We start from the raw sequence: 19,049 nt of genomic DNA, 5'->3' as shown, positions 1-19,049 counted from the left end.
TCCACTCTAATCTCGAACAATGGACCTATAAAATATCTATTAAAGAACATTACTTGAAATTCAGTACAGAAAAAATATTATCTTTTTACTGTAGGTCCTTTTTGAATTGGTCAGCTTTTCAATGTTTGTATTAGATTTTGTAGTTTTCAAATATTTTGGCTTAATTGTCGAAATGTGCATCTCGTGCAGTAAAGTTGGTCCCGTTTGTTATTATTATAACTCTGCTGATGGACTACATGTACTAGTCTCAGAGAGTATCACCATACCAGTAACCGTTACTTCAGTACTGGCATGAAAATACGGATATTGTTTGATAAAAATTTGCTGTTATTGAAGTTTGGAAAATTTTCAATTAAGGAATATACCTCCCTCATGCAAAGCTCTAATTCCTTGTCCGGATTTGTCTATACTTAAAGTCCTTTTTTTGTTTTGATGAGCTATTTAAGGTTTGTATTGAATTTTGATTTTCAAATATTTTGGCTTCGAGCGTATCACTGAAGAGACATTAATTGTTGAAATACCAGCAATCCTCTTGTGCCAATTGCTAATTTCAAGATGTATCATTTGCGCCAGATATTTATTTCCAAAGGTATCAATTGCGCCAATATACGGAATTCAATTGCGCCAATTTACCTGTACTATTATTTATCGTACATGATAATCCTTGATAAAAGATGCAATCATAGATTAATAATTCTTTTTAATTAAATTTTGAATAACAAAACTCCAGAGATTTTAATGTATGATTCAGCGGGAGGTAGACATGAACATTATACAAGACAATGAAGTAATATTTTATTCCAACTATATACAAGACTAAAGAGTTTTATCAATATAAATTGGCGCAATGGCATACTTTGGTGCAACTGATACTAGGCATTTTTAAAACTAGTGGCTCAAACGTAGCATTGGCGCAAATGAGTTGTGGCGCAAAAAGGACACATTTTTGGTGCAAACAGATTTCTCCCGCCGAAATAACGGTTAATCTAAACAAAATTAAATTGAATAACGGTATATGAAATTACAACAACACATTTACAAACAAAATGAATTATGATTATACATACCTTTATCCAAACTCGTTATTTGGTATTCAAATAATGACGAATCTCTCAATCGAAAATGCCAGTCTACTAGATATCTTATGGTAAGTCTTGGTAATAAAGTGAGCTTTAATTGATGCTCTCTGCATTGATATTAGTCATTGCTAATTTGGTTTAAACAATATTTTATTCGATAAGTCAAATCATGCTATATAATATAATACAGTATAAACAATGGGATTCAGAAACAAGCAACATTGCTTATTTTAATCTGTCTCCAATTGCTAATTTTTTATGTTGTAATTAGAAAATAAAAAAATAATACGTCTGGAGATCAATCTTCTTCTTGCAATGACTGATGTGTGAGCTTTTGATGATGACCTCATTGTGAATATGAAGTGATGAAGACAATACATCATAATATGTTGTTACTAAGTTTTAAAAGTGTTGAATATCATTTATCGTTAAAGATGTTTTTTTTAAAAATAAAATAAGGCGTACTAGGGGTATACATTTAGGCTTGATGAGATTGAATGTTTCTTTTTGTAAACGAGGAAGAAGTCAATTATGTATATGTCTGTCAAAATTTAGGGGTTAATATATATATAATATTCCTTTAAACGAACTAGCCTCATCAGGCGCGTACAGCAATCCATGCAGCTGAAAAGTGAAAGCTTGTATGAAACTTTTGCAGCTTATCGTACAAATGGATCTAATTGTGCTATGTATATTGTATGAAGTTCAAGTTTATTCTTGCGGTTTATGATAAAACTCTAATTGAGTCCGTCAGATTTAAGCAGGTGCATCCAAAATCTCTCTCTTCATCTCTCTTTGTTTTTTGTCTTGTGTCTCCTAATTTTGGTTAGTCTCTGTTATTTGAAAGGAGATATTTTTAAAGAATACCCTGTTGTTAAGAGTTGTCTCTTGGTTGGACAGTTTCTCCCTTTTATTCAACATCTGATGTTAAGTATAGTTTCTGTTTCACCAACATATTGTAGCTTGCAAGTTCCACATGTAAGAACATAAAACTATATTCCATTTTGTGTTGCCTATTTGTTGTATCGGTGCGTTGTTACTAGGCTAATGCAAGTGGTTTCGGTGTTGGCGGCTTTAATCTACATCAAGCACAATTGCTTCTTCCGCATGGTTTATAGCACCCGATTTTCGAGATGTCTTGTTTTTTTACCCTATAGATGTAAACAGAATTGATAATGGAAATAGGGAATGTGTCAAAGAAACAACAACCCGACCAAAGATCGAGCAGAAAACAGCCCAAGGCCACCAATGGGGTCTTCAATTACCACAGCGAGAAAATCCCGCACCCGGAGATGGGCTTCAGCTGGCCCCTTAACATAAAATGTGTACCAGAATATCTTTGAGAAATTGGGATCTGTGGTAAGCCATAACAGGAGGTGATGGAAAATTCTCTTTAAAGGATTGGTCATTTTCAATAAGACGCCAGTGTTTGTGGATAGTAGATGATCGGGTTTAAAAGTGACGCCAAACGGAATTATGTTTGTTTGGATCGTCTTATCTTAGTATTCTATGAGGATCTTTTTGTCTTCTTATTGAGCTTTACTAAAAGATTCCGTAATTTTGTTCGTTTTTGTATTATCTTGACTTAAGTTGTATTCTGAGTTGTCCCAAACCGTAGTTGAGTTTGGATATCAAGGATCAAATTCACTTTAGTCTGATGGCTGGACTATAATTGCTCCGGGAGCAGTGTTTCTTGTGACAACTCTTAGACGACAGAATCTGTTGTATATCAGTTTTCTTTGTGCGGAAATCAGTTGTCATGACCCCGTTTTTCATAAATGTGGCGGTGTCCAGAATTTCATTTTTCTCGCTTTAAAATTCAGATGCAAATTTTATAGAATAATGGAAATGAACAATTACCTAAAAAATCTTGTAAATTTTCTGTATTATCATTCCATTAGATATCGATGTCATCAATAAAACGGAGCCAAACAAAAACAAACAAACAAATACTTTATTTGCCAATCACGGCGCACAAAATGAGCAGAATAATTCAAGCATAATATAAAAGTAAATCAAAAATTGGTTAAACAAAGTATATAACATGATTAGTTTTGATTTAATTGATTAACATATAATATCAAAGTAAATGAAATAAGTAATTTGTAAGCCAGAACAAGGTTGTGTATGACACATTCAAAAGGATGCATTCTTTGAGTTCCTCCATACAAATGTTGCCAAAAAAGGTGACAATTGTTAAACAAATCTTAAATTTTTGCACAATGACATTCAAACCCTTGGAAAATAGTAGTGAATGGACGATTTAAGTTAATGTTCTCAAGTTTAAAGTAAAAGTGACAACTATTGATTTGATAATATTGACGAATTGCCCTCAAACAGCTCTACAACAAATTATTATAAGCATAATGAGAAATAATCAAAGATAGAAATAAGAAGATGTGGTATGAGTGCCAACGAGACAACTCTCCATCCAAGTCACAATGTGTAAAAAGTAAACAATTATAGGTCAAAGTACGGCCTTTAACACGGAGCCTTGGCTCACACCGAACAGCAAGCTATAAAGGGCCGTTTACATTAATCCACATTCGTGATGAACTATACTAGATTGAGAGATGATTTTATGTCAAATCACTTGTATCTGCTCTCACTTCTGTTTAAGGTCGTTTAGTTTTTTTATTGCAACGTTTCTTTGCGAAAGAGCTTGTTGCTTCGCTGCTTTTAATTGATCTTTTTCCTTCTCCAATTGTGCCACCTTGGTATCTCTTTCTTCGGACGACTTTTTCTCTCTCTTCAACTCTTGATTTAGGGATGTCACCTCTTTTTTCTTTTCATCAATTTCTTTCTTTAATCTATCAATCTTACTTTGTATTTTATGCCGGTTATCTTCAATGTTACCTTTTAAAGCTCCAAGTTCAACTTCTAAAATCGACTTTTTGTGTAGTAATTCTCTGATCTCCAAATTTTTGTCGCCAATTTCATTTTCTAATCTTTTTACTCTGGCATCATGTTCTTGGAGTGCCTCCGAGACACCAACCTTCACTAACTGTTTAAACAAAGGTTGAAGGTCTTTCCTAAATAATGGAGAGGAAACTATATTGAAAGTTTGCACTTTTAACATATACTTTTTTGTTCCACAAGAGAAAAAGGCACTAAAATTTATTTTCAAAACAACATAAAAACAAGAATGTGTCCATAGTACACGGATGCCCCACTCGCACTCTCATTTTCTATGTTAAGTGGACCGTGAAATTGGGGTCAAAACTCTAATTTGGCATTCAAATTAGAAAGATCATATTATAGGGAACATGTGTACTAAGTTTCAAGTTGATTGGACTTCAACTTCATCAAAAACTACCTTGACAAAAAACTTTAACCTGAAGCGGGACTGACGGGCGGACGAACGAATGGACGCACAGACCAGAAAACATAATGCCCCTACTACTATCGTAGGTGGGGCATAATAAGATGTGGAATGATTGCCAGTGAAACAACTATCCACCAAAGTTCAAATGAAGTGGATGTAAGCAATTATAGGCAACCGTACGAGAAAAAACCCTTAAACCATTGTGATGACGTCAGCCTATTCATTTACCGTGGATTCTTTTTCTAGAATCAACGCTTCCTAAATCTGCCGCTGAAATGGACTCACCAAATTATATTCGATTGTTTCCTTTATGTGTCTAATTTCATTAAGTTTGAATTGGCTAATTTACTGATTTCTGTTCACCAATGGAATTAATTTAAAAACTTACCTTTAATTTTTGTAATTTGTATATGCCTTCACTGGGAATCGAACCCTTCCTTGAAATATGTTATGAATGACTGACATCAACACATCGACGAAACCTCTCGGCTACCAATGGGTTACAACTTAGATGTCTATTTTATATATATAAATGAACATCGGACACACAGGGGTTGTACCTTTATATATACACAATGGGCAGTCGTATAGTATAAGTTGGTAGCCGCGAGGTTAGCATGCTTAAAATCAACGAGTTAAAAGATAGGGATTTGTCGGTTTAGGTTCGAATCCCTGTATTATCTCTGCTGTCCCAATTCTGTTTTTTTTCTAATTTTGCATGTTATAGTGGATATTTTTGTAATAATAGCGTATTTTACCGTTTATTTTTTGGATTATTATTGGCTATTTCACATGTTTGAAACAAAAATGATTACATTCTATTTGTCAATTTTTGTTGTATAAATATAGTATGATTTCATCTGTTTTACTACATAATTTTACAAATATTTGTTCGCAAATTCCTATGCTAGAAAATCGTGATGTGCATAGAGTGCTAGAAATGTCGGTAACATACTTATTATATATACTTTATATATGCTCTTTGGTCGGGTTGTTGTCTCTTTGACACATTCCCCATTTCCATTCTCAATTTTATTAGAAATAAGTTCGAATATGTCTTATTTTGTAAAAACAGATAATATTCAGATGCCTGATAAAATAAAGATCTTTAAAGGTAGAAGTGTTATATTTGTATTTTGTTAACCAATTAATTGTGATCTGAGAATTATCAATGCATCGTTGGACACGATAACATGGTTATTTAAACTCACTTACAATACCTTCTAATTAAGAAAAGGCTTTAATTTTGAAAAGAAATTAACACAATAGTTTAAGTTATAGATACAATGGATAAGCGTAGATTCATGAAAAACAAACCATTCGCCCTCCGGGCTCATGGTTTCTTTTTCAAGAATCCACGCTTATCCATTGTATCTATATAACATACCGTATAGTCGGCTACAAAAGGCCCCGACATAAAAAATATGAAACAATTCATTTGAGAAAACTAACGGCATAACTTATAACAAAAAAAAAATATAACAAAAAAAAATATGACAGACATGCACAAAAGCATATATAGAAAACAGTTACTATAGCAAAGGATTAGTGTCCAAAGGATTAACTTGTCATCGTCAGAGTGATTTCCATTACGACAAACATATATTTAACAATAGAATTAATTAAACACAAAGAAATGTAAAAGGTTTGATAAACGGATTAATAAATTGTCACTATAGCACTTAAAATATATTGTCGGAATTAGCTTTATTTCTATTACACATTTGTCCAAATCTTCCTGGTTATATTCGCCACTACTCCACCTAAACTCGGTCTCCGAGTTTGACGAATGAATTTTGTTATCGTCGTGGGTATCCTCCTCCTCGCCGATGACGTTGCTGCGAATTACCTCGCGAGCAAATTGCAAGGGTCGAACGCACATCTCGGTTTGAATGTTTTATATTTAGATGTTGAATCTCGTGTCTTCTGTTTACGTTCTCTTCCTTGAGTCTCTGAATTTCGTCTTCCATATCATTTAAGATGCGATTGTACTGCATGTCAGAATTTTTGAACTCCATTGTTAAGCGTTGTCTGGTGTTCGTTAAATTTAGGTTTTCCTCTTTCAGTTGAACTATTACTCTTTCCAAATGTTCATTTCTATCTGTATAACCACTTATTTCTTTTTCAAAAATTTTAGTTCGACTTGTATGTTCGACTAATTCATGTTCGATCTTTTGAATTATCCGGACATGTTCTAAACGTTCCAAATTTAATTTGTCCAAACTGTCACTCAACATTACATTATCTTTCACTACGGTATCCAATTTAGAATGAATTTTCACACTTCAGCACAGCGATTTCTTTGATGAAGTTTCGGTTAGACACTTTCAACTTGTTAATGTGTAGTTTCGCGGATTCGTCCTGTATGGAGCACGTAAAAGTGGAGAGTTCCTTGTCCTCGAGTTCTTGAAACGGAAATTGAGACATTTGTTTCTTCTCAATAAACGTTTTCATTCGGTCGCTGTCTCTTTGAATTTTTGACTTTGATTTCTTCTTCGGTTTTGGGTTTTCACACGACTTAACGTGAAAACTACACATACGGGCAAAATGTCCATGATGTTTGCACTTGTAACAATAAGCGTTAGCTGCATAACACCGATGGTAGGTGAAAACGTTCAATGTCTTACCGCAATATTTGCACAGAAAGTCCAAATAGGTATCTGCTTTTCTCATCGGAAACGGATGTCTATTTCTGCAAGGCTGGTAATTCCAGGTTCCTTCCATATAGTTGCTTCTAGAGGTTTTCATTACTATTTTGGGGGAATTAGCTCAAGATCGTGCCGCGGGTACCTCAACCAATATATAACCGGGCGTTTTCCGTGTTATAGTAATTCAAAGACGGAATACCAATACTTTAAACTTTATTAGCAAGGTCCGGACAGAACCAGACCTAAGACCTAAACTGACTACAAAATAACATACAAAAGCATATATAGAAAACAGTTACTATAGCAAAGGATTAGTGTCCAAAGGATTAACTTGTCATCGTCAGAGTGATTTCCATTACGACAAACATATATTTAACAATAGAATTAATTAAACACAAAGAAATGTAAAAGGTTTGATAAACGGATTAATAAATTGTCACTATAGCACTTAAAATATATTGTCGGAATTAGCTTTATTTCTATTACACATTTGTCCAAATCTTCCTGGTTATATATTAAAGAGTCGACATGATATGTTTTTCAACATCTTACATTATATATATGTATCCATAAACGCGAAAAAGTTATTCAGCTTTTATACATAATTTTGATAATTTTTTATTAAAGTTTACATGTTTTTTGTTAAATTTTCATGTAAAGGATATCCGTAAAGATTTGGTTTTGCTATTTTATGATTTTGATACGAAATGGTCTTTATATTTATTTTAGGATAAATATTCAAAATTTGCGCACAACCTATCAAAATTGCAGTCTTCAGCATTCATTAACTATTTATATTTTAAAGTTAAAAGTTGAAAATTGCGACATAATGTTTAAGGAAGAAGAATCTGGGGTATTGAAAATATTACTAACGATTGACTATGTTTACCTCTAGATGGTTTTTTGCTATTTTTTTCTTTGGGTTGTTGTCTTAATGCCATCTCTATATATCCATAAGTACAAACACAATTGTTTTATCTCCTTTTTAAATTTTCCACTGCTTCGGAGACCTGCGTCCGCCTATCAACATTTCTCCCCGAGGTAGAAGTTAGATATGACTCTCAAAACTCAATCCTCAATGCTTTTTCCTTAATCGCCCTGAACATGCATGAAATATTTGCTACTGGACGTTAAGCAACCAACGATCAATCAATTCTTAAGGGTAAATGATACGAGTAGGGGCATTAAAGCACATTAACGTCATAATATGCACCATTTTTAGGAAAACACAGAAAACTGCTAATTTTATGCAGTTTTCCGTCAATATTTCCTCTAAGGAAACATTGAGCGCAGGCAACAACAAACAACAAAATAATTTAAGAGAACTTCAAGCTTTGTCATAACCATTGACATATTCTAACCAAATAAAAAGTTGTTTCTTGGGTGCGCACATACTTTTCCAATCTAATATATACTTAAAAGTTAATGTAAAACAAGGAAAATCAAGAAATTTACAAAATATACACATTTTGTCATAGTTTGTTGCCATGGTAACTCGTTTAAAGTGAAATTTGTTTTTGTTTCTGAACACCGTGCACCTTAGTGTAGTTTTGATAAAATCCAGAATATGTATGGTAACTTTTCAATTTGCACGAATATTTTGGCCAAATAAGAGCCTTATTGTCCCTACTCCAACATAGGAAATCCACAATGACAAAGTTTATCTCGTTCCAGTTTTCTTTTAAACACATATCTGTTTTGGAAGTGACAATTTAATTTCTGTCCTACAAGGGTTGAAATATAAAAAGAATATGTGGTATTATTGCCAATTAGACAACTCTCCACAATTGACCAAATGACACAGAAATTAACAACTATAGGTCACTGTACGGCCTTCAACAATGAGCAAAGCCCATGCCGCATAGTCAGCTATAAAAGGCCCCGGAATGACAAGTATAAATCAATTCAAAGGTCTAATTTATGTACAAAATAATGAACGAAAAACAAATATGAAACACAGCAACATACGACAACTGCTGAATTACAGGTTCATGACTTGGGACAGGCACATACATAATGTGGCGAGGTTAAACTAGTTTGAAGGCGCCAATCCTCCCCCTAACCTGGGACAGTGGTGTAACAGTACAATATAAGAACACACTATAAAAATCAGTTGAAAAAGGCTTAACTCATCGGATGGATACAAATAGAAAAACATCCAACAAAGTGTACATCCCAACAACAAAAAGACACTTAGCACAGATCTGAGAGTACTCGCAGTTACTGACAGCTAGTTCAAAGCCAATAACAACTAATAAAAAAAAATCATGCATCTAAGACTAAATTATCAATCAGTACACATCCAACATCCAATGGATTGAGTGTAAAGACGTCATAAACAGTCAGAGAAAAACATGACATTGTGCAATGCCAAGATACAGGTATTGACAGATTGTAGAGCTATGAATGTGCATATGTATATAACGATAATATTTAGTTTGATTTAAATTTACTGATAACAAAATAAATATCAATAACAATAAAAACAATATTCAAAGATCTAATTACAGTGTTGAATTGGTAATCTTTTCGAATAAGTTTATTTAAAGTATCGATACGTTTACCGGGATCGTTTCTAAATTTCCGGGCTCGGAAAACAATATCTCCGTAAAAATGAGGATGTGCTATCCCGTTTGAAATAAGTTACAACCAAACTTCAAAACCAAATCTTTATATCTATGGAAGAATTTAGTAAAGGTTTTAAGTAATTTGTGGTAACGAAATCCCTGACTTAATAATTTACCAGTAATACATAGATTACGTTCATTAAAATCCAAAACGTCACAACAGACACGGGCATAGCGAACGAGTTGTGATATATAAACACCGTAAATTGGTGCCAAAGGAACATCACCATCCAAAAAATGAAAATTAACAATAGGGAACGAAAAATCGTTCCTTTTGTCGTAAATTTTAGTGTAGAGTTTCCCGTGTAAAACTGAAATATCTAAATCTAGTAAAAGGACAGTTATTACCGTTTATATTTGATTTATTCAAAGTAAGTTCCTTTGGGTAAATTTCGGCAGTATATTTAGAAAATTCTTGATTATTTAACGAAAAAATATCATCAAGATAACGGTAAGTGTTGTTGAATTTATCAATTAAATGCAATTTAGACGGGTCTTTACTGAGTTTGGTAATAAACTGTGATTCATAACAGTACAAGAACAAGTCTGCTATTAAAGGGGCGCAATTGGTGCCCATAGGAATACCTACAACCTGTCGATAAACTTTATTGCCGAAACGTACATAAATATTATCAAGGAGAAAAATTAACAGCTTCAATTATCTCATCACACCTCCAGTAAGTATATCTAGCATATTTACCTTTCTCATTAGAGAAGAAGGCTTTAAATGAGTTGCAGCAAATATATTTGCATTCAGATTTACCAAACGACCATTTAATTAAATAGAAAAACTTTGTTTGATAAGATTGTGTGGAAGTGTGGTGTAAAGAGTTGAAAAGTCAACAGAATCAAAAGGACCATCAAAAGCATGTAGTTAATCTAAAACATCCAAAGAATTTTTTACACTTAAAAAATAGTTAATTCCACTTTTTCATATGTTTTATTACAAAAGTTAATGATAAGTTCTTTGATAGTAGTTACGGAACTAGTTAAAAGCACTGAAAGATTAGTTGTAGAACACTTACTAGAGGCCGAGATGAAACGATATTTTACTGTTTTTTTTTTGTAGTTTAGGTAAACAATACATAGTAGGGACCTTCAAATGTCCAGAAGAGACCTTAAGCTGTGATGTGGTTATGATATGTTTGTTCACTATATGACTCTCTGTGGAGCGCACGGACTTGAATGTAGATGAATTTAAAATTTCATTCTTAAGAACGTCCTTGTAGTAATTACGGCATACCACCACCACATTGTTGGCTGCTTTGTCGTCCGGTACAAACACAAACCGTTTTGAAAGTACTTGAAGTTTGTTTCTAATTCTAGAAATAGGCATATTATGTACTCTTTTATTTATTTCTGAAATGTAGGTCTTAATTACTGCATTTTAGGGGTGAATGCTGACAGTGACAAAATAAAACTCAGATATGAAATTTAAACAAAGTAACTGAATCATAAGCAGTTCGACGATGGTTTTCTTCTGATCGAAGTTAAAGTTATAGTCCCATGGACACATCACTATACTAATTTTTATGGAGGTCCTTTGGTGTCTTAGAATTGAGCTTTCTAAAAAGAATAAAACTTTCTAGTGCGACACCGATTTTTACAATAAAAGAGAGGCAAAAGATACCAAAGGGACATTCAAACCCATAAGTCAAACAATAGTACACAAAACACAACATATATAAAGGTGTATATCATTATTACCTAGTAATTGTTTTTGTCTAAATTCTTGCTAATATATCAGAGTGATTTCATGAATCAAACTATTTTAAATTGGCCATTACTTTTTATTAATAATGACTAAATTACACCCAGAGAACAAGGGCATTTACTTCACCACAATCACTTCACCACTTCGGATTGTTACGTGAAGTATTTTCAGTAAGAAAAACATTAAATGTATAAAATTAATAGAGTTACGCGCTAATATACACTTTGAAAAATGCCATGTGAAAAAGATTTTTTTTTAATGTTCTCAGAAGTCAAACAGACTATCAAATTTTAACGATCACATACAGCAGCATAGAGTTGGGAAAGATTTTGCATGAAGAAACATACTAGATTAATTTATTTCACATCACCAACTTGTGCTGATTTAGAATTAACTTAACAGAAAATCTACATACCTTTCAAATATATTTTTAACTTCATTATGAAGATCTGGATTCTCAAAGTCTGAAGAATTAACAGTCCCTGTTGTAGAAAAAGGACGTTGTTCACATATTTTTTTTATCTAATCAACTAAATATAATGCACCAAACAGATTCTCAATACAAAAATAAGGTAGTATGATTGCCAATGAGACAACTATCCACCAGAGTTCAAATGACGAAGAAAAAAAAACAATTATAGGTCTACGTACAACCTTCAACAATGAGAAAAACTAATGCCGTATCGTCAGCAATTAAAGGCCCCGACATGACAAAATGTAAATCAATTCAGGCGAGAAACTAACGGCAAAATACAATTTACGAAAATCAAATATGCCAGACATGAACCAACGACTACCACTGATTTACAGACTCCTGAGTTGGGGTCCAAACAACGTCATCGAAACCAACCTCTATAAAACCGTCAAAGTCATTTTTAAAAGAGACACATTCTTATCTGGGATAAATGATCCGAGTTTGATCAGCATCCTGTAAAAAATATGTTATGAGACAAAACACCTCCCATAAACAAGTGCTTATTGCATCACAAAGAACCAAGTCACATGTTTATAACTGAATTGCAGGGGCTGATCAATAGAAACTCCTTTGCTGGGGACACAAAGGCTGAACAAGATGGGGTTATAGGGAGGATGTTGAGAGGCAGTAGGTGGACTACAAAATATACACCGAGAGCACCACGGTGTATAGCAATAGGTCTAAGTTTCTCTGCGTTAGGGTAGGACTCCCCCACGAAGGTCGTCTGTCAGTTGGCTGAGTGGATGTGTAAATGAAATTAGAATGTAGGACAGAAAGTCACAGGAAAAAAAGTCACAGACAAAAAGTCACTGGACAAAAAGTCACAATTCAGTTTTGAGATTATTTTTCTTTGAATAAGACAACTTTGTAAACAAAATTTATTCTGAAAAAAAAAATAACGAGTATATAATTGTTGAGAAAACAATTTGTTCCAGTGGCCTGGTACTTAAACGGCTTCATTGTGTCAAGAAATGTATCCTTTTGAATCTACATTTATCAAGGCTTATGAACGATTTCCTTAACTGTGAAATTAATATATTTAATAAAAAGAAATTATTTCAAGAGCTTTCTCTTATATATTCAAACAATTCTAAACAAATTATTTGTTAATTTTTGTCCTTGGACTTTTTGTCCTATCAAATTTGTGACTTTCTGGCCTGTGACTTTTTGTCCTATCAAATTTGTGACTTTTTGTCCTGTGACTTTTTGTCCTGTGACTTTCTGTCCTGTGACTTTCTGTCCGTTTACCGTAGAAATACGTATGAACAGCGACGTCAGGTCGAAATTGGAAGGTAAATTTGATGCCTTATTATTATATATGGAAAGGGTCATGGTCTATTCATTGACAAGTTAACATACCCTTTTAACAACTCTTTCAGGGGTTTGTAGTTGACCAGAATGAGATTGCAAGGCGAAATGTGTACCCCTATCCAACATGTCAACATTTTCCAGTGTCAGTTCAAATTACCCGCCCTTCACCTTGTTCAACCCTTGACTTTGCATGCTTGCACGGCTATCTATTTGATGTCTTTGTAATTCGTTAACTTAATATTACTGAAATAAAGACGTAAAGCACACAACAATCAAACAATTAATCAAGACATCTTCACAACTTATATACATGTCTTCGAAACATATAGACATGAGTCAGAAGGTCCCTGAAGGCAAATAAAAAATCATAAGTCGAAGAAAAACTGACATACCATGACGGCAAACGAACGAAATACTGCAACGAAAAGACAAACAATAGTCTACAAAACACTACACAGACAACAATGGCTGAGCAACACGAAACACTACTAAAAACGGGAGAGATATCAGGTGCTCCGGTCGGAAAGTTTAGCAGATCCTACTTCACATGTGGTACCCGTCGTGTTTATCCTGGCAAGTAAAAATACGATGATCAGTTTTTATACGGAGTTTCATCAAGTTCATTTGAATAGTTCTTAATTGAATTGTTCACTATATATATTGACACTTTCAAAATCGTCAAAACATTGGATTTTTTAATTCTTTTTGGTTTACTTTGAACTTAGAAAAACACATCAGACTTTATAGATGAGACCGAACTCTGAACCACCTAAACCAGAAATATCAACCACTGACTTGTTCTCCTGGACTGCAGGTTGTCAAAAAAAAGTCGGCTATATCATTTTGGTGGCCGATTTCTCTAGATTTGTAGTCTCCTGTGATAAATCTGGCAGCTCTCCGTTGAATCCTTCCTAGTTGCCTAATGTCGTCTGTTGTATTTAATCCTATACTAATGCCCTATATTCCATCGTAGATCTTACTAATGAACCATAAGTTGTTTTCTTGCAGTCTTTGAAACAGAATCGTAGATTTCGTCTAAAAAAGCCGAGTTTTTTTAACATGACTAGCCGGTCATAAATCCATGGTTAACTGACGTAAAGTACCCTAGGCTTATATAAGTGTTTTAGCATGTGCTTACAGATACTAGTAATGTGTTCCAGTATTTTACAAGGCACAGATGTTAATGATACTGGTGTTCTGGTGCGTGTTTTCTCTTTTCTTGAATACGCCTAAGATGTTAGCGTTTAATCATTCTCTTGGCAGTGATCCAGTGTTTATGGACTTTTGGTGTATCGTTGTTAGTCCCGGGGCTAGTTGTTTAGAGCACTCATTTGAGATTCTATTTTGTATGCCATCTGGATCTGACGCTTTTAATGGGTTAATTTATTCAAGCTATTTTCAACGCTTGTTTGTCTTATTTCTAAGGATGGTATCGTATTCTTAATATGTTTGGAAGTGTTTTGTCGTTGTCTGTGGTAAAAACCGCTTTGAATTGTTGTATCAGTAAGTCTGCTTTTCCTTTATTGTCGTTAACTACATGGCCGTTGCTTTTCAATAATGTCCGGTTTTCTTGATTTTTGTCATGTTTTTAGAATGGCTTCGGGTTGTTTTCCAGTCCTTTTAAAATTGAAGAGTTTTGTTTATGTATCCCCATTAAGCTTTCCTGATTTAGTTGTCGCTTGCATTGTTTTTGGAAATGCCTATTGTTTGTCCAGATCTTGGTTCTCTTTGCCTGTTTGTATAGCCTTGTTTTCATTTTCCTGATTTTTTGGTTTATCCTTCAGTTAGTAGGCTTGTTTTTAAGCAGATTTTGATGGCATATACTTGTCCAAGATGGGGAACAAGTTCTTTCTTGAATGTGTCCCATAAATATTGTACTGTAGCACCATTTTGTTACACAGCTGTGATTTTGGTTGATAGTATAAATATGTCGGATTTATCTGTTTATAATAAATAATTTCCGGTTTGAGTGATAATTATATTAATTGGATTTTCCTTTTAGGAACCCCAGTCAATAAACAAAGTGTTCTTGTTTTAGCTATGAAATTATAAGGAATTATTGTACCCAATTGTTTATTTAACAGTTTACCTTGATAATTATAGCGGACTAACCTTTTTTTTTACAAATTAAATGTATACTTTTTAAATTTTCAGCTGTTTTGATTAACTTTCGACTATTATATATTTTCTATACCACGGTATTGTTATTGTATAGTAGCGACTAAATTCTTTAGATCTATTCAAAAATGTGAAATAATGCAAGGTCAAATGTATGACTAATGTCTCTGCCAGGGAGGGGGTGCCCAAAGTGCCCTTTCTCCATCTGAATCCGCCCCATTGAATTGTGATGAAGATTTTTTTTCACATAGCTTATACCTATGGTATGTAAGTAGATATCTGACTGTTGTCCCACTTATATAGTTATACACAACTTGAAAATATATGATCCTGTTACAAAGTTTATTATTAAAATATCCAGACATAGCAATGATTTAATTGTTCCTTCCTTTGGGAAAAACCCGACTAAAATTTGCTAGTTAACAAGAATATATGTTTATATGACACAATGTCCCACTTGCGCTTTCACATTTCTATGTTCAGTGAACCGCCCAATTTTGGTCTTAACCCTACTATGGCACATATTCTTTAAAAGTTGACATTATAATAAACACGGCATTGTAAACATTGTTTATCTAATTTTAAGTCTCTATCTCTCTGTCCACGACTTCATACTGAGTTACCCACCTTAAACCAAAACTTTAATCTATCTCAAAACACTGCTTTAACCCGATACTTGTCGACGGACGGACGCACATGGAAACCATAATGCGGATCATTTGCTCCCTACTATCGTAGTCGGGTCATAAAAATGAAAAAAAAAATAGTAATGAAATAGTTTTTCATATCAATGAAAGATTTTTAATACATGCATTAATTAACATATCCAACTATCGCGGTCATCACGTGACTTTTACAATTCAGTTGTATATCATTAATGGCCGATTGATTATCAATGAAAATGAACGGGCTACATAGATTAAACGATCATAACTTTTTTGTTACATTGTATATTTTACCTTCCAACCCCGCGTTTTATAGTATTTTCATTTTCACAATTAAAAATGTTTTAAGTTTCAGTTCAGAAATATGATTTCTTGCTTCAAATTAAGTTTGAAAATGGAGGTGACATAACCAAACAGCCTCCGTTGACTTCTTCGTTAAAACTCAATAAAATTGCAATGGGACCTTCTTATATGATCAATTTTCTCAACTTATAATTTGTTAATAATATCCTTCCAACCCCTAAAAAGATCGACAACACATTCATTTAAATGAAATCGAAACCCAAATCAGTTTAGGTAACAAACTTTTTGCTTCAAAATTTGATTGAAAAGTTTACATTTTGGCATTCGTTAACAATATTTTGAAAATGGCGGCCGATGTCGGAAGTGAACAAAGACACGACATGTATTCATTTAGCAATTAATTAAAAAGTAATTTGTGAAATATTTATTAAAGTGTGTCTTATTGTTTTTAGAAATTTCTTATTTCACCTTTAATTTAATATATTTATTAGAAACAGTCTCTCGCACTCAAAACAAAGATTTATATGCATCAACCATGCATTGTTTACATTGACCATGTTGACAGCGTAGGTCGACTTGTGAAAATATATATTGTAATATTTTTACGATGACAATCAAAAAACTGTTGGATGCATGCGTTTTCAGTTTTTGTCTTACCTTAAAGCAGCATAGAATCAAATATTTTGTCTTTTTGATAATGTGGATACATGCTTTTTGTTTTGATAAAATTTCGAAGTTACGAAACAAAATGGCGACCAAACAATTTTCAAACGTAGACGATGTTCGACACTTATTTTGCCCATGCAAATAACACAATTTAATTTCACTGTTTATATTGCAATCAAATATGACACGTTATTGTCACTCTAATAATACCCAAGGACATAGCTTGATTAAGGAGATATTAAGTCATCAACGTGATCAAAGAAAACAAACACGGCACCTAATCACGATGTAAGATCATGTAAGTTTTGACAAGACTTATGTAGATTAGTATGGTCCGATTCTTATAGAAATTATTTGATGGTATTATTTTATATTAAAAAAAAAAAACTCGAAACCCGAGGTGAAATATCTATATTTTTCAATTTTCTAAATCATTCATCACACGGGTTACCAGTAAATTTTTCATAATCCTAATTAAACCAGTTACATGCAGAGTTATCGAACGTAATTATGACTGGTATAGTTGCATATGAAAAAATAAATCGGTTATCAACAGCAATGCGTTTAGCAAACCGAAAATAAATACACAAGACTTCGAAGAAGAAAAAACAAACAATAATTACAAAAACAAAAAAATTTAAACCAAACAAATTTGTAGCATTGTCATTATAACAAAAACTATATCTTTGATAAACGACTCAATTCTTAATCCAACAATATGTAAAAACAACACATAATTATATATACAATCTTACCACTGAATATAGCATCTGATGCTTTCTCTCTTTTCTTTGACTTTGATTCGGACATTTGTTATTATATTCTCGAACACTTATAAAGTATTCCTTATTAGTACGAAAGAAACTACTTTAGTCGAAATTTTGTCAAAGTTTTATTCAGTTGTGGACCCGGATGACAAAATCTGTACAACTAGCCTGGTTCTCTCCCTTACAACATACGGGTATCTGAGCCAAACAAATAAAGGACAGGGAAACAGTCTACTGTACAAATAGTTAATTTGAAGGCAATTATTGGAATTCAATAGATAATGTGACAATATGTACTAACTTGACAGTCTTCAAATTTAAATGTTCAATATTATGGGAGGTGATTACCACCATTATTCTATATAATTTTATTCTATTCTTGTACTGTACTGTTTGCATATGTTGATATAGCTGAATTATAATTATATCCTTGTCATTGCTCCCCCTTTTTGGAGGGACCTTAATTGGAATACCGTACATTTTGAATTGTATTCTTTTTTGGTTAACTTATTCTATTTCTATCTTTCTTTCAGCTTACATTTTGCTTTTGTCTTCATGACATTTTAACTTCTATTTATCGTGGTGAGTGTTCATCAGTCCATTTTTAATAATATTCTCAAAATATCTTTCTGGTGTGCGCATTTGTTAATGTGCTATTAATAAGGCCCTCTTCACTCCTTACGACTGATTACAGTTATATTGGCATTTACCATTTTTATAACAAAATTCAAAATGTAAAAATGCAGAATACATCAAGGGTGAATAGAATTAGTAAAGGTGAATTATCACGACATATGGCGGTGAATTTACAAGAAGTATTGCTCCCATTCGGCAAATCTCGGCAGATTAAGTACCCTTTATAAAACGTTCGATTAAAGGTGCCGGAATCTACCGAGGTGTACCGAATGCTACAGCTGCATCAGCAAATGTAATTTTGGAACGTCTAATTACAGAGTGGCTGTATTCGAAAAAACAAACCATTACAAATTTCAAAATTTCCCTGGTTCAAATGCTTACGGGTAATTTCAGTAACGTGGTTTTACCTAAATGTTGCATTGAACCTATTCATTCATTCATTCATTCATTCATCCATCCATGCGTTGGCACAGCCTCCAGGATTTTTAAAAAGGAATTTCACTTTGAAATGGGGGGAGGGGGTTAGAAGCTGAATTTTCGTCGATTTTTACTTGATTTAAAAAAATATCCGAGTGTGTGTGTTATCGTGCTATTGAGAGACTGAGATTTTACTTTTTACATGATTGGTCTTCAATTACAATTCTATCTAACATATATATTGACGTTATATATATAGTTAGATATACTGTTCCCAGGCAATACTAATAGAGGAAGC

The 19,049-nt window shown here is 33.2% G+C and overlaps 1 protein-coding gene across 1 annotated transcript; it reads right to left on the bottom strand.

The window, feature by feature from the left end:
* Window positions 1–3,019: 3,019 nt before the first annotated feature.
* On the bottom strand, window positions 3,020–18,777 carry LOC127699147 (protein Daple-like). Its single transcript, XM_052202901.1, has 3 exons — window positions 17,687–18,777; window positions 11,809–11,875; window positions 3,020–4,111 (listed from the first exon to the last, which is right to left on the bottom strand). Exons 1-3 carry the CDS (start codon window positions 17,739–17,741, stop codon window positions 3,685–3,687), a joined length of 549 nt encoding a protein of 182 aa, XP_052058861.1. The 5' UTR covers window positions 17,742–18,777; the 3' UTR covers window positions 3,020–3,684.
* Window positions 18,778–19,049: the final 272 nt, after the last annotated feature.

This window comes from Mytilus californianus, unplaced genomic scaffold (genome assembly GCF_021869535.1).
Source record: "Mytilus californianus isolate M0D057914Y unplaced genomic scaffold, xbMytCali1.0.p SCAF_4, whole genome shotgun sequence".
In the NCBI taxonomy this organism is placed as follows: domain Eukaryota; kingdom Metazoa; phylum Mollusca; class Bivalvia; order Mytilida; family Mytilidae; genus Mytilus; species Mytilus californianus.
This window is presented reverse-complemented; position numbering and strand designations above follow the sequence as displayed.

What these genes read in the sequence shown, in the direction of transcription:
- LOC127699147 (XM_052202901.1), bottom strand. Translation starts at nt 17,741, where the DNA reads ATGTCCGAATCAAAGTCAAAGAAAAGAGAGAAAGCATCAGATGCTATA. An exon ending in ATCAGATGCTATATTCAGTG is followed by an intron (nt 11,876 to 17,686) that starts GTAAGATTGTAT and finishes TTTCTACAACAG; the next exon opens with GGACTGTTAATTCTTCAGAC. An exon ending in GTTAAAAATATATTTGAAAG is followed by an intron (nt 4,112 to 11,808) that starts GTATGTAGATTT and finishes TCCATTATTTAG; the next exon opens with GAAAGACCTTCAACCTTTGT.